A 1,021-nucleotide genomic window follows, 5' to 3' on the forward strand; every position below is an offset into this window, starting at 1 on the left:
CCCCGCCACGGTGCCCGCCCCTACGCCATCAGGCCCCACTCCCTACAGAGGTTTGTTCCCCCCCCTCGCAAACACCCTGGCTGCTGCTCTGCCGCAGCGCCCTTGGGGATGCCAATGCTGCAGCCCCCCACCCCCGACGCACCCGCCACAGCCTGCTCCACCTCCTTTGTGTCGTCGACCGCCATCGGCTCCATGGCCCCCCGCATCACAGCCTTCAGCAGCCCCTTGTAGTTCTTGTTGCCCGCGTGGGGAAGGAGGTACCTGGGGGTGTTGTGTGTGTATGTGTATGTGTGTTGTGTGTGTTGAGCATGTGTGTGGTTGTGTGTGCGCGCGTGCGTGCGTGTTGTGCGTGCGTGTTGTGGGTGCGTGCGTGCGGTGTATGTGCATGAGTATGTGTGTTGGGTATGTGTGTGGTTGTGCGTGCGTGCGTGTGTGCGTGCGTGCGTGCGTGTGCGTGCGTGCGTGTGTGCGTGCGTGCGTGCGCGTGTGTGTGCGTGTGTGTGTGCGTGTGCGTAAAAGCATGTGGGTGCGTGTATGCCGCACTCAGTAGCCCTATAACCGCAACACCACCAGAAGCGTGCGACCCCGCAGCCACACCCACGATTCCCCATTATCAACACCCCATACGCGCCGCAAACCCAGCCGCACACATCAACGCGGCCCCCGAGCCGGGGCTGAGCCGCACAGCAGGCCTCAACTCAGCACACCCCGCCGCCGCTTGCACGACGAAGGCCCGCGCCGGAGCGCCGCGCCGCGACCCGCACCCTAGAAGGTGGGCACCACCGCCATGTGACAAGCCCCCGGCACCCACTTTTGGACCAGCAGCTCTGCGTACGCCTCAAAGTCCTTCAGGCTCTTGGGCAAGAGGTCCTCCAGCTGCTTGCCGCCCCCGCTGCCGCCGCCGCCGCCAAAGAGGTCCCGCGCCGCCCGGAAGTCGGCCTCCTCCTCCAACCTGAGAAGCGGGGGTCCAGCGGACGGATTTGGGGCTTGTTGGGGGGCAGGGGGCGGGGACGAGGCGGGG

The 1,021-nt window shown here is 66.3% G+C and overlaps 1 protein-coding gene across 1 annotated transcript in view; it reads right to left on the bottom strand.

Annotated features, from left to right (window-relative positions):
• MNEG_11263 (translation initiation factor eIF-3 subunit 1) overlaps positions 1–1,021 on the bottom strand; it is a gene marked incomplete at both ends in the record, with an annotated part of 3,487 nt that overhangs the window by 1,067 nt on the left and 1,399 nt on the right. Inside the window, 2 exons of the mRNA XM_014040267.1 lie at positions 143–261; positions 812–952. Of these exons, the coding sequence (XP_013895721.1) occupies positions 143–261; positions 812–952 (260 nt within the window). The remainder of the gene's footprint in view (positions 1–142; positions 262–811; positions 953–1,021) is intronic.

This window comes from Monoraphidium neglectum, assembly GCF_000611645.1.
Source record: "Monoraphidium neglectum strain SAG 48.87 unplaced genomic scaffold scaffold02662, whole genome shotgun sequence".
Classification (NCBI taxonomy): domain Eukaryota; kingdom Viridiplantae; phylum Chlorophyta; class Chlorophyceae; order Sphaeropleales; family Selenastraceae; genus Monoraphidium; species Monoraphidium neglectum.